This window comes from Bos taurus, chromosome 16 (genome assembly GCF_002263795.3).
Source record: "Bos taurus isolate L1 Dominette 01449 registration number 42190680 breed Hereford chromosome 16, ARS-UCD2.0, whole genome shotgun sequence".
Taxonomy (NCBI): Eukaryota; Metazoa; Chordata; class Mammalia; order Artiodactyla; family Bovidae; genus Bos; species Bos taurus.
This window is the reverse complement of record NC_037343.1, coordinates 75,573,729-75,586,491: the sequence shown is the minus strand read 5'-3', so window position 1 is coordinate 75,586,491 and position 12,763 is coordinate 75,573,729. Positions and strand designations below refer to the sequence as shown.

Below are 12,763 nucleotides of genomic sequence, written 5' to 3'. Positions count from 1 at the left end.
TCTAATGGGAAATAATCAGATAGTCGGTCCACTTGAAGTTCACTTTTAGGTTTTTTATTGACAGAAACCAAACTACATTTTATGTAATTTTGGTAAAGAATTTCAGTTTCAGCTTGTAAATATTAGTTCTATAAAGGCATTTAACTGTTTCCCTCAGCCACTATATTTTTAGCATATAAAAAATAAACCAGCACCAACAAAAATCCTCAAATTTGATGTGAAATGCATTCCCTTTAGCCATTTAATCCCCTCTATCTCTGGCTCTGAATGAAATGAACTGGAAGTTCTTTTTCTGCCTGAGTGTCTCTGCATAGCTAGGAAGAGAGGAGATAGACTTCCACACTCACGTGCAAGGCACTACCCTAGGTGACAGTCATGAAGTTGAGAGCAGATTCCACAAAGACCAGTAAGATGGGCAGTTCCTTAGTAAAAGCAGAGCCATGTCTTTGATCACAGGGGCAGAGGGGAAGACAAAAATATACCAGCTACCCCGCCCTATGTATCTGCTCAGTTCTCTAAGGAGTCCTTTGAGGCTCCAACCAACCAGGAAAGCGGTTTTCAGACAATCCGTGAGCTTCAAATTGTCTGTAAACACTTGAAGTTACCTTAGTGAATGCTAAAGGTAATATGACTTATAACTGTAAGTACTAACTCACTTTCACATTTTAATCATCTTTAAATAGCTTGATGTTATATCCAATGAGTTGTTTCTTTAACTTTATGTAAATGCTTATTTATCCTTCTCATATATTGGATTTCTGTTTAAAATTCTATTTAAGAAAATAAGTGTTCCACTACTATTAGAGAGAAAAAAAAAAAAGTGTATTCACTTCAACAAATAGCAGAATACAGTGGTGTTGGAGGATTCAGTGAGAGGCCTGACTGTTGAATCGCTCTCCACAGCAGACCTGAGGACACGGCCATGTAACAAGTACCGCGCGTGGCAGCGCCGGCTCATAGTGAAGCCTCCCCTCCAGGGGAATAATGAAGTTTCCGGCGTTCACACGGTCAGCTCTTCATGAGGCAGGCACCCGAGGGTTCGCTGGGCGGGCACACTGTCAGTAACCGGCGCGTCCGCGTTCGGTTGTAGTCTGTCTGCTGTAGTCCGGTTCCGAAGCAGGAGTGGAACTGCGTTTCCCAGCTCTAGAGGCGGTGGTCCTGAGTGGCTGCTGCGAATGTCAAAACTGGCTCCTCCTACGTAAAGTGAGCTCGCGTGCACAGTTACACATCAGAGTCAAAGACTTCATGGGGAAAAAATGTACAACCATGGATGTTGGGTTACGTAAACTATATGAAAGTTAATTTTCTTTTCCCTTTTTTAACATGGCTTCTAGAAAATTCAGAATTCCCTGTGTGACTTGCATTATATTTCTTTGGACAGGGTTTAGAAAGATGTTCCTTGTTACCAAAAAAAAAACAAACACCAAAACTGTGTGATGTGAGTTTTAGTTACTTAGGAGGCTCTAACCAGAATATGTGATTTCCTTGACAGTGAGGTGTAAATGAAGCATTATTGAATGTGAACACTCAGAATCATTACCTTTGTATAATCATCTCAGAGCTGGATTTTAAATTGAATATTATGAAAATGTGCTTCTCTCTATTCTCTCCCGTTGTTCCTAAATTAAGATAGGAGGATATTTACTAAGTATATGTGACTGCCCTGTTTCTTGTCTTGGAGGAAATCCAAGCTACACTACAGAATTAGAAAAAAGAGTTTGTAGAGTGAGCCTGGTTGAACATTGGAATAACTTTAAAAAATCATGTATTTCCTAGTTCAGTGACTCTTACTAGTATGTAGCTTTTTTTTTTTTAATCTTCCCTATTCTAAATGGGCTTCTGGAATTAATGTATGTACTTAATTATTAATTATGTTCATCTCTGATGCTGTCTTCTTAACCTTGCTTCTTAGGAAACCAGAATGTCACAGTACATACTGTTCTATTCCCTTATAGGAAAGCAGAATGTAGCGCTACGTACACCACTTATCAGGATAAAGCAACCACTGCAACAGAACAGATGAACTGAACCGTTTCCAGGAACGCATGTACCATTCAGCCATGAAAATGAAGGAAACCTTGCCATTTGCCACAATACAGACAGACCTGAGGGGACTTTGCTGGGTAATAAGTCATGTAAAGAAAGACGTGTACTGTCTGATCTCACTTACACATGGAATCGAAAAAAACAAGCTTTCACAGAAGAAAAATGAGATTTGTCGATGTCAGCGGTGGGGGACTGGTGGGGGTGGGTTTGAGTAAAGGTGGTCAGAAAATACAAACCTTCAGTTATAGGGTGAGAAAGTACTGGGGTATAATTACAGCACAGTGGCTACCATGAGTTACTCATACTGTATTTATGTTGGCAAGTTGCTAAGAGAGTGGATCTTAAAAAGTTCTAATCACATGGAAGAAAAAAGCTTTTTGTAGTATTGACATTATCAAATCATGCTGTACACCTTAAACTTAACGCAATGCCCTCTCTCAATTTTGTCTCAATACTGAAGGAAAAAAAGTATAAAGATTATTTGCCACTTTCTTACACTGTCAGAAATAAAACTGCTAAGCGATAGCCATAGGAACATTAAAACATTTTAATGTGGCAGAAGTATAGTCACTATTCTGTAATGCTTCTTTGAAACATGTATGAATTTAGGTTTAAACACCTTGCCTGTTTTTCCTTAAATAGCACTTGATTTATGGGGTAGGTCAACATGGCATTCTAAGGTAGGGAAATGTGTTTGTTTTTTCTTCTATAAGATCTCCAAACTCAGAGAAATATATTGAAAAATGACATTACATTTCATTTGCAAAGAAAGTGATTTTGAAATCTTTTTTTGTTCAGAGGTGATTACCAATTCTTAAGGTTCATTCTTTGAGTTTCCTAACTAAGAATATTACTGGAAAATACTCTTACATTGAATAGATTAAAATGCTATTTTTAAAAATGTGTAACCTCGTGGTAATTTAGAGATGCTATTAAGTTTTTATCTGGCATTTGTTCTTCACCCCTTTTATTTATAATAAGCCAGTCTGAGAAACCAAGAATTCAGCATCAGTTTCAGGCTTCTATACAAAGTTAGAGTACTGTTAGCACCCATGGCAATAATGCCAGCTCAGGACAAAGTGAATGCTGTGGCCTTATAGTTTTCTTAAGAAGAATTCCACTTTGTTATTATTATTATTGTACTATAGTTTTTTTTTTTTTTTTCTTAACAATGTTGTATCTGTTTGTGCTGAAGAATTCTACTCTCTAAGAGAATTAGAATCCACTCTAAAGTCTGGCTCTAGGGGCTTTTCTCTGCCCACTTGGATAAAGATATGTCTGTCTTTACACATGTCATCAGAATGTAAGCAGTTTTGTAGGGAATAAATTCAGCAGATAACCTCAGGTTGTATCAGAATCTTAAGTCTTTGTGGGCTCCTCACCTCATCTGTAAAGGGCAGAGTAAAAATGAAGCCCTGTATTTTAGAAAAGCAAACTCAACTCCGTGGATTAACTGTAGGTCACAGAAAGGGAAGGAAAAAGGAGACAGCTCAGGGGGGGTCTGGACACTCAGGTGGAACAGACCCCAGCCCGCTTCTCTGTCCTCACGCCAACGGCCACAGAGGAGGGACTCTGCTCTGACTCAGATTTTTACAGGTTTTGTTTTACACCTTAAAAAAATTGTTTTTCTTTTTTTTTAAATTTTTTGGCCATACCTTGACACGCAGAGCTATCCAAGCTGAGATCAGACCTGTGCCCCCCACAGTGGAAGCACAGAAACCCAACCACTGGACCACCAAGAAGTGGAAGTCGTCACACTTCATAGTTAGTGGCACACACTGGGCCAAAGAAAAGCTGCCTTAGAAAGGTATGAATGAGGACTCGAGGGTGAACAAGAGTAGATGCTGTTTTTCTCCCTGAGGACATGTTTGTAAGGCCCTCTGTAAGTGGTCCTTCCCTTTGTAATCTTGGGTAAGGCACGTGGAAGATGAGTTTGAGCAGAATAAATTCAGGAATTCTGAGACAAATCCAGAGGTGAAGTTTTGCCGCACCCTTTTTATCACATGCTCTTTAAGAATCTAACAGTTTCTCAGAAGCATGGGGGTGGCTGTAGTATGTATTTCTTAAAACCTCAAGGAAATGTTTTCAACCAAAGTTTATTGTGCTTACCAAAATAGGCTTTCACAATAGTTTCCACTTCAGATTTGGTTTTCCAGTGTAACATAGTTATATGTAAGACTGAAATATGTGTACATATAAATAATGTTCTGTCTGCAAATAACTTGTCAATCACTTAAATATATGGAGAAACCATTTTTTTCTAGAAATGTCTGTCTGAATGAGAGGGAAAAGTGTATTTGAATTTAAACTTAAAACTGCAAGAGTGAATCCCCAGTGGAATGAGACGTCTCATGTCTGTATTGTTTTCTGAGAATTGAACCTTTGAGTCTGTTTAAAAAATAATATGTCATTATGGAGAAGTTTCATTTGTGATGGTGCATTTATTTCCGGAGTGTTTTATCTCAGATGAGAGTGCGCCTCTAATCGGGCCCACCTTCTGGAAGCGTTCCCCTCCCACAGTCACCCCTTCTAGCCCTCCAGTCTCAGAGCCTGAAGTCTGTCCAGGCTTCCCCCCTCCCAGCCTGCCTCGCGCCTCCCCTGCTCACGGCGTTCAGTCCCACAGTTAGCCGCAGCATAACGTTATCCTCAGCATAACGTCCATTTCATGAAGCTTGAAAACTTGCTGCACTTAATGCCCAGCTTTTCTCCACCTGCAGCACTTCACATAGCCTGCTCTCAGCCAGCCAGGCCACCCATCCTGTGCTCACTGCTGTACTCCTGGCTCACTGTTGCCTGAAGGCCTCTGGTCCTGTCTGATCCTGGGCATCACTCAGGCCCAGTTCACAGAGCCCGTCGTGTGCAGCCCCTCCTGATTCCCGCCTGGTCTCAGCCTTCATGATTTCCTGGCCTTGAGGGAACACACACGTCTATGTGTGTGGTGGAAGACGTGTCTTCCACATCACTTTTATGCACGGGTGTAGCTGAGTAAAAACCCGGGTCCCAACCATGAAAGCACAGCATGTTTCTGAAGCACGGCTGCACTCTGGAATCCCCTGGGGATTTTTACTAATGCCTGGGTGCCCCCACCCCCTCCCCGTCATGCTGTTGACCTGGGGTGTGCCTGGGCATTAGGTATCTGTAAAGCTTCCCAAGTGACTATAATATACAGCTAAGGGAGAACCTCTGCGTTAGTGGTTCTTCAGCCTCAGAGTCCACGTCTGCATGTGAACTTGCACATACAAACTTGTAACGACAGAGGTGTTTATATCTGCAAGAAAAAAATGTGTTTTTGTAATTCAGCCTGTTAAGTCAGAAAATGACCAAGACTTGAATTAAGATCTTGTCACCCAGCTAATCCAAAGAAGCTATCTGGTTAAAAAGAAAGGAAACAATCTTTATAATGCCAACGCTGAGAATTAGCTTGGCTATAAAGAAAACATTTTGCCAAATTTTATTTACCTGTAACCTGAGATCCAACCAGTCCATCCTAAAGGAAATCAGCCCTGAATGTTCACTGAAAGGACTGATGTTGAAGCTGACACTCCGATATTTTGGCCACCTGATGCGAAGAGCTGACTCATTTGAAAAGACCCTGATGCTGAGAAAGATTGAGGCAGGAGGAGAAGGGGACGACAGAGGATGAGATGGTTGGATGGCATCACCGACTCAATAGACATGGGTTTGGGTGGACTCCGGGAGTTGGTGATGGACGGGGAGGCCTGGCATGCTGCGGTCCATGGGGTCACAAAGAGTCGGACACGACTGAGCGACTGAACCGAACGGAACCTGAGACTACTGTAGTATTTTTGGCTGGGCCGGGTCTTCTTGCTGCACCGGGCTCTCTAGTTGGAGGAAGCAGGGCTCCTCTCTGGTTGCGGTGGCAGGCTGCTTCTGTGGGGGCATGGGCTCCACGGTGCACGGGCAGCATAGCTTCTGCCACGTGATCTTGGTAGTTGCCCTGCGACGTGGACTCTTAATCAGACCAGGAACCGAACCCTGCACTGGCGGGCAGATTTTTAACCAGTGGTCCTCCAGTTGCTGTATTTTTATTTTTTTTTTTCTTTTTCGTAAGATATACCGGGAGAGCTTTTACGGTGATAATGAAAAGTCTTCGTCTTCCAGAAATGATACAAAACTGAAAAGTGTTAGTCGTTTATTCCTGTCCGACTCTGCGAGTCCATGGACTGTATACCCTACCAGATGTCTCTCCGTGGAATTTTCCAGGCAAGAATGCTGGAGTGAGTTACCATTTGATCTTCACACACATTTGTGGATGGGGTGGGGAGGGGATGTTGTTTGCTTTTCCCAGTCTGCATTGCTTTCATCACTTCCAGGCTCATCTAGAAAACCTTACCCTGGCATAGTGCGGACAAACTTTAAAACCACCACACTGCTGCCCTCCTGTGGACTGCGAGGGCATCTGACACGTTCTCTGCGTAGTTTAAACTCAGAGGTTTTAGTCACTGCTGAGATACATAGAAGTCATTTTCAACTTTAATTAACTAGCTCTTTTCTACTTACCTTCTAAAGAATTACCTTTAAAAATGGCTAACCTCAGTCCCTTATGGCTTACATATGGGGGAAGCGTAATATAGGGGTCTGTGGTCAATAAACTTATCTTCCTTTCCTCTGGTGTACATACCACCAGAAGGTGACCACATCGATCCACGTCTGGATGACACTGAGAAAGTTCCCCACCCCGATTCTTCACCTGATGGTTCGAGAAGACCTGTACGGGGTGATAAACAAGTGGTTGTGGCGTAGTCAAGTCGTGTCGGACTCTCGCAACCCTATGGACTACATCCCGCCAGGCTCCTCTGCCCACGGGATTGCCCTTTCCTTCTCCAGAGAACTTCTCAACCCAGGGGTCAAACCCAGGTCTCCTGCGTTGCCAGCAAATTCTTTACTGACTAAGCCACCCAGAAAGCCATAAACGTGGTAAAACTTAGGTAGACCCATGCCTGGCAGAGCATTTTCTAAGTTGAAAGCATGGTCACAAAAGCAGACTCAAGATGTCTTCAAAATAAACACTGCTCAGCAATCTATTAGCACAAACCACCTTGGGATGCTAATTTTAGCTAAAAAGCTGTCAACCTTCAGATGAATAAAGAAAAATAATCCTCCATGAGTGGCCCTTCAGTTACAACCAAGGGGCTTTCAGTTTGCTTCTCATGACACAGCCATGAGCACTTGTTTAAAATTAAGCATTCATGAGAACTCCAGAAACTACTTTCATGGAAACGATGTCCCAAGTCATTGTTTTTATGCTTTCGTGTTAAACCCAGATCTTCTGGCACTTTCTCATTTGGGGACTGGAATCATAGCAACCTGCTGGCAGAATCCACGGGTGACTTGCTTTATTGGCAATACCTAGCCCACTCCAGTGTTCTTGCCTGGAGAATCCCAGGGACAGGGGAGCCTGGTGAGCTGCAGTCTATGGGGTCGCACAGTCAGACACGACTGAAGTGACTTGGCAGCAGCAGCCTGGAGCCAGGGACACAGTAGGTGAATCAGAAGCTGTTCAGTTTCTTACAGTTGACCCAAAGCTTTTATGCCCATAGGTCTGTTGTAGCTACCTCAGCAGAGAAGTGAAGAAAACAATCCAGGGTCTTAACTGTTCCCACCACATCCTGGGAACCAGAACCTGAATTCTCCAGTCAACAGCCCCAAACAGCCCTACAGCTACAGTGGGAGGTGCCCCCCATTCCCAGGGAAGTTCTCCCAACAGAGGCTTCACCCACCTCACCCCACCCCACCGGGCAGGGCAGCCAGCTGGGGGGAGACTGGCAGGAACTGGACCTTAAAAAGCTTCCCAAGTGGTTGAGGTGCCACCATGTATGGAGAATAGATGTGAAATCAAAGTCCTGCAGGTAGATTAGGGCTGGCCTTGCACTTTCTGCTCAAAAAGGTCAATCAAGGGGACACAGCTCTCCAACCTGAAGACTCCTCAAGTGAAACCCCCTGTGAAGTCAAATCTGGCTCATCTCTTGAGAACCTTTACAGAACTGGTTCACTCTGTCCTCAAGGGTTGATAGAAAGGAAGAACAAAAGTAGAGAACGTCTGCATCTCTCCTAACATCGCTGAATTCATCAGTGCACCTCCCTCTAGAGGCCACGTGAGTACTGGCTCAGTTAAGCAAACATTTCTGCGGGAATGCTGACCGCAAAGGCTCCAGGGCTGCAGCCTATTTGCGACTGAGGTCAGTTTCCCCTTCAACTCAGGTCTGCAACACTTCTCTATCATTGTTTTTCTCACTTTATTTCTTGGCTCACAGAATTTCATTCTTAACGGGCTACATTTTTAATATCTGTTTGCTTTAACCGACTTTGAACTCTTTATGAAATAGGTAACATTTGCATATAGCAAATTAATTTTTCAGGGCCCCACTTATCATCATAAAATTATGAATGGAAAATAATCTATGAAAAACAAACACATGGTAAGTTTAATACAGTAAATATTTATTAAGGTCAGGATGCATGAACAGAAAGATAATTTAACAGAAATCAATTTGGAGTTTACAGCACTATCACATTTTAGCAAACTGAGGACATTAGGTACACTATGGTGATTTGTTTCTAAAAATCCACTAAATGATCTATTACCTGTGCATAAAGTATTGTAGATGTAGTTAAGGAAGTCAGTAGGAAAAGGTGTAACCTCCCTCCCCCTCTCTCTGCCCATCCATCTTCCAGGAAGCCACAGGCTGCTGCTGACCAGACTTGGCACGAGACCTTGAGGCTGCTGCTTTTCCCCCTACATCATAACCGATTTCAAATGGTGCTAGACAAAAACAGACTCTGAACACCAGGAGAAATCGGTCAGCCTGTGTAAGAGATGGGTCCGGTGGTGCTCAGTGGGGTCCACACCTTGATGGTACAGGTGGCAAGTCTGATTTCACCTACTCAGCAACTGCAGCTGAATGTTCCACGGCGCGTAGGAGCAGGTGGACAGTGCTGGTGTGATGAGAGAGTCCTTCCGGTCCACGGCCCTCCCACTGCCGACTGCGATCACGTACCCAACCCAGTGCTGCCCAGTCACACACTGAAAGGCCCCACCAACAGGTTCCTGCTGGTGGCTGCTGCTACCTGTCCATAGGAAGACCATCACAAACCCTGGCTCTGCTCAAGCCTCTGAGTTTCTACTGAACACAGCCCCATCCCTGCACTGTCCCCCTTTCCCAACCCAACATGTTCAAGAATATACTTTTCTTCTCAAATTCTTCTTTTCTTGAACCAGCTCAGTTGGCAGGAGAGGGGAGCTAGTCCCAGGGCAGCAGCTCCTCTGAAGGTGGCCTTTGGCTGTGCTGCAATTCTTACTCCTAAAACACTGATTTCAAATGGTGCTAGATACAAAGATGGAAAAATCTAAGCCACCATGTGAAACCAGCTTCCAGAAGAAGAGGATCTCACTGAAGAAAGGAGGGAGATGCGATCAGAAGACCCAGCCTTTGCCTGAGCAAAAAGATGTCTTACTGCAGTTATACTTGCCACGGGACATAAGGGTCCCTTCAAAAGGCACAGAGAAGAGTTACAAAGTGATGCTCAAAGAACATGAAAGTCAAAGCTGGTAAGTCACATAGACAATCGCATTACAAAAGTCATGAATTCTAGGCTAGTTTATTCAATTCCACAACCAGTTCCTTCACATTATTATATATATGATGAAATAAAATAGTGAAAGTTATCATTGAACTGTGTGAACATTTACATTAGTTTTGCCCTGTTTCGTAAACTATTTCACAGTCTGCAAAGCATTTTCTGATCTTATCTCCCTGCATCAGGAAACAAGCACCCTTTCTGCCTGGGAGGCGCTGACGACTACACACAGGTGGGTTTCACCTGGACCAGGGCGACTCGCCCACAGACCCTGGTGAGGAAGACCACGGGCTCGCCCTTCCCCATCACAGATGAGCGGTCAGGACGTTCAAGTATGACCCCGTAAGCCACCAATCTTATTCTCTACTGGGTCCTAAAATTGTATTAAGTAGACAACTCTCTAATACAAGAATGGACTTTTGTGTTCAAATTCAGCTTGAAAATAAGATGTGCGCACAGGGTTCAAATCAGACTTCCATCTCCTATGGGTGAAGCTAAGAAAGTATGTCTGTATTTCCTGATACCATAACCGAGAGAAAGAAGAGACAAAATCTTTACCTCTCAGGTTCCCTACCAACTCTTCAAGACTCCAGATAAAAACGTTGTTTTTTCTGCCTCCTGGAAATAACGTGACGTGCTGCTCTAGGGAAGAGAAGGAAATAAAATGCGAACACCGAGCTGTGCTCTTCAATTCTCACCACGAACCAGAGATTATTCCTGTTTTTGCAGAAGAAACTGATCCTCAGTGTGGTTTAGAAACCTGTCCACAGTCACATGACTGGTGAGCCGGGTCCAAGCTGGGTCTGACCCCAGCGTCTGCGCTCCTGCCCCTCTGCCCACCGCGCCTGCTTTGTGGTTTGCGACTGTCTCCCTCTGCCCTTGCCCCTGATTATGAGCAAGACTGAGGGCAGGTGGGAATCCTAGGCAGTGCTTCTGCATAGATGGCGGGGTGTTGCTGACTGTCCAGCGTGTTAAACTTGGGTGGAGATGGGAGCACACCCGGTGCTTTGACACTGGTTTCGTTCTCCCTCAAGCCGTGCCTGCGTGGTCTCCACTGCGTGGCTGCGGCGGTGAGGAAGACGCTGGGGAGGAAGGCCCTGCAGCACCTTGGTGGACGCCTCTGCAACCTGTGAGGCTCTGCAGGGCCTCAGTCACAGACGGGGAGTCTGGGCCAGGCAGGGGTCGGCACTGCCTGCGGGGAAGGGCTCTAAGTATGGGCACCTGCGGTCAACAGCAGAGGTGGGGTCAGTGGGGTTGGGGTGTGAATCAGGTCATCACTGAGGCTTAAGGTCAAGACTGAGAGTGAGTCATGACTACAGGATACGAATAAAATATAAAAGGAGGGGCTGAAGGAGATCTGCATTTGGCAATTCTCAGCTTTGCTGCTTTCTGCTGCAGCCGAACTCTTCTTCCTTAGTGACGTCCAGCTGCCACTATCCACCCCCTTTCCGAAGGTATTACAGGAGTCTTTTGGTGACCCAGAATGTCTCCCCCCCTTCCAGAAGGCCTCTCTGCACATGCCGCTCCCTCTTGCTGGAATATTCTGCATCTACTGTCCCAAAACTCCCAGCCCTGAACCACCCCAGTCCTCCCGCACAGTAAGCCTGGTGGTCTCAAGCCCTCCTTCAGGTCTCAGCGGGGCTACCCCATCCTCAGGAAAGCACCCCAGTCTAGTCCAGCATTTGGTTAAGCTCCCCTCACACTCCACCTTGCTCTGGTCCTTCAGAACACACTCGGGTCATCAGGTCACAAGGGTGACTAATCCCCAGCTCCCCGGGAAGTGTCAGCTCTTAGTGCAGAGCACGGGCCATGCATGGTGGACAGGCAACTGTCACTGAGGGAGCTCGGGGGCACGAACCCAAGTGTGTGCTCCCAGCTCCAGAGCTGTGAAAGACTCAGTGCCCTGGAGAGAGACAAGAGGTCATCAGCAGCGCACTGCTGTGGCACACTCTAAAAGGGCAAGGGGAGTCACCTTAGGGTCCAAAGCTTTTGCGCTCCCAAGCCCACCAGATAAAAGGGTCTGTTGAAGTCTCAGACCTCCCGACAGAACCAAGCTTCTTTCTCCAAGTCAGTCGGGCAGGGAGCGACTCTCTTACCTGAACCCAGCCGCTGGTTCTGTCCCCAAGTTGCACCCAGCCAGGTGATCCAAGGTGGCTGGAAGCGGCACGCTCTCCCTGGCACCCAGCCCGGAGGCCTCCAGGATCTGGAGGAAGGCGGCCTGGGAAAGCCCCAGCGTGCTGAAGCCTCCAGGTCTTCCCACCGCAACCGAGCAGCCCTGGGCAAGCCAATCAGTGGACAGGGGCTTAGCGGGCTGCCCAGGAGGGAGAGCCAGCCCTGGACGAGTGGGGACATTGGCCCTGGAGGTGCCACCTCGCAGGAGGCTTTGGGGGCCTCAGGGCTGCTCCAGGCCACTTCCGTGTCCACGTTCTATTTGGAGGATTTTTCCCCACCCCCCTCATGCCTACGAAAACTCCTCTGCCTGGGCAGGGACCCAAGGGCGGAGGAAAGGTCACCACACAGCGCATCAGAACACAGCGGCAGCTTTAATTTCTGCTCAGCCCAGGTTCTGAGAACGGGGGGCCTGGACTTTTCTGGAACAGGCCTCAGGGTGCTCATCCGAAAAGAGAGGGGCAGGGGCAGACTGGTCACTGCACCTTCAAATGTAAGGAGGGCCAGGCGGAAATAAGACAAGCGAAGTGGGGACAGTGTGCAGCAAAAGTCCAGTGGCCCCGCTCAGTCTAAAGGCACGCAGAGTCAGATGCAGTTAAACAAGAAATAAGACACAAAAACTGCGCAGGCCAAAACCAAACATCTGAGGGTTAAATACAATTCATGGGCCTCTGCTTCCAGAACAGTCCAGAGATGGCAAAGAGAGTGTCTACTGCATTCTGTAAATGATGCTGTCTGCGTCATTTAAAGCCCTAAGAATCCTATGCCCAGTATGGTGACCCCCTACAAAAAAAATAATAAAGGAGGAAAACAGGAAGGAGAAGAACCCTTATTTATGAGATCTGTAAGCAGAGACACAGAACACACAGGAACCAGGGCTACCGGCCATGTCCTGCGCCACCACGGCGTGTTCAGATCCAGAGCCGGGAAGGTTCCTGGGAGGCGGCAG

General features: G+C 46.1%; 1 protein-coding gene and 2 non-coding genes across 23 annotated transcripts in view; 1 reads left to right on the top strand and 2 right to left on the bottom strand.

Annotated features, from left to right (window-relative positions):
• Positions 1–4,471, top strand: part of CD46 (CD46 molecule) — a 39,067-nt gene extending 34,596 nt beyond the window's left edge. For 9 of the 21 annotated variants that reach the window (XM_024975992.2, XM_005217321.5, XM_010813538.4 and 6 more), the window contains one exon: positions 1,956–4,466. In XM_024975992.2, coding sequence (XP_024831760.1) covers positions 1,956–2,023 — 68 coding nt within the window. In that variant the 3' untranslated portion in view covers positions 2,024–4,466. Of the gene's footprint in view, positions 1–1,955 lie in introns of all 21 variants that reach the window. The other 12 variants (XM_059875213.1, XM_059875212.1, XM_005217324.5 and 9 more) reach the window with 2 other exon arrangements.
• A 4,327-nt stretch (positions 4,472–8,798) lies between these two features.
• On the bottom strand, positions 8,799–8,886 carry MIR29C (microRNA mir-29c). The gene has a single exon (NR_030966.1). It is a non-coding gene; the product is annotated as a microRNA mir-29c (primary transcript).
• A 479-nt stretch (positions 8,887–9,365) lies between these two features.
• Positions 9,366–9,446, bottom strand: MIR29B-2 (microRNA mir-29b-2). The gene has a single exon (NR_030965.1). It is a non-coding gene; the product is annotated as a microRNA mir-29b-2 (primary transcript).
• Positions 9,447–12,763: the final 3,317 nt, after the last annotated feature.